Raw genomic sequence first — 620 nt, 5'->3', positions numbered from 1 at the left:
CGCCTCCCCCTGAAATGAAACCAAAACCCCCCCAAAAAATGGAGGGGAAAAGAAACGGGAGAGGGAAAAAAACCAACATAATAATAATAATAATAGCAATAATAATAATTATAATAATAATAGCGTTTCCCTCTCCATTCCTTCCCCAGCAGTTTTGATTTTATTTTTGGAGCATCAGTCTGTCTCTTTCTCTTATTTTTGTTTTTCCTCCTTTTTTTTTTCTTTTTATTTTTTTCCTTTTTTTTCCTATTTTTTGTTGTTTTTGTTTTGTTTTGTTGGGTGCGTGGGTGCGGGTTGGGTGTGCGTGTGTGTGCGCGCTCCCTTCCGGCCTTCACCAAGTCCATTGCTGAGCTTGTACCAAATGGTGTGCTGTGGGGTACTGGGGGTTGCTGGTAGCACTGTACTGGGCGTTGTATTGCATATGCTGTAGAGACTGGGCGCTATAGGCGGAGAAGGGGATTCCCGTCTGGAAAGTCGCGGCTGCCAAGTCCTGAGCTTTGAGCGTGTGGCAGGGTTTGCCGTCCCTGACTAAGACCGGCACGGCCACCCGCCGCGGGGAGGGAAGAGGAGTCACTTCCATACCTTTCTCGGCCCGGGCTCGCTTCATCTTGTAGCGGTGG

The 620-nt window shown here is 47.7% G+C and overlaps 1 protein-coding gene across 1 annotated transcript in view; it reads right to left on the bottom strand.

Moving 5' to 3' along the window:
- Window positions 1–331: 331 nt before the first annotated feature.
- Window positions 332–620, bottom strand: part of NKX2-2 (NK2 homeobox 2) — a 959-nt gene continuing 670 nt past the window's right edge. Inside the window, exon 2 of the mRNA XM_010005092.1 lies at window positions 332–619. Coding sequence (XP_010003394.1) covers window positions 332–619 — 288 coding nt within the window. The remainder of the gene's footprint in view (window position 620) is intronic.

The sequence above is a fragment of the Chaetura pelagica genome, unplaced genomic scaffold (assembly GCF_000747805.2).
Source record: "Chaetura pelagica isolate M959 unplaced genomic scaffold, ChaPel_1.0 scaffold171, whole genome shotgun sequence".
Taxonomy (NCBI): Eukaryota; Metazoa; Chordata; class Aves; order Apodiformes; family Apodidae; genus Chaetura; species Chaetura pelagica.
Note: the sequence above shows the minus strand (reverse complement) of the source record. Positions and strands in the feature narration are given on the sequence as shown.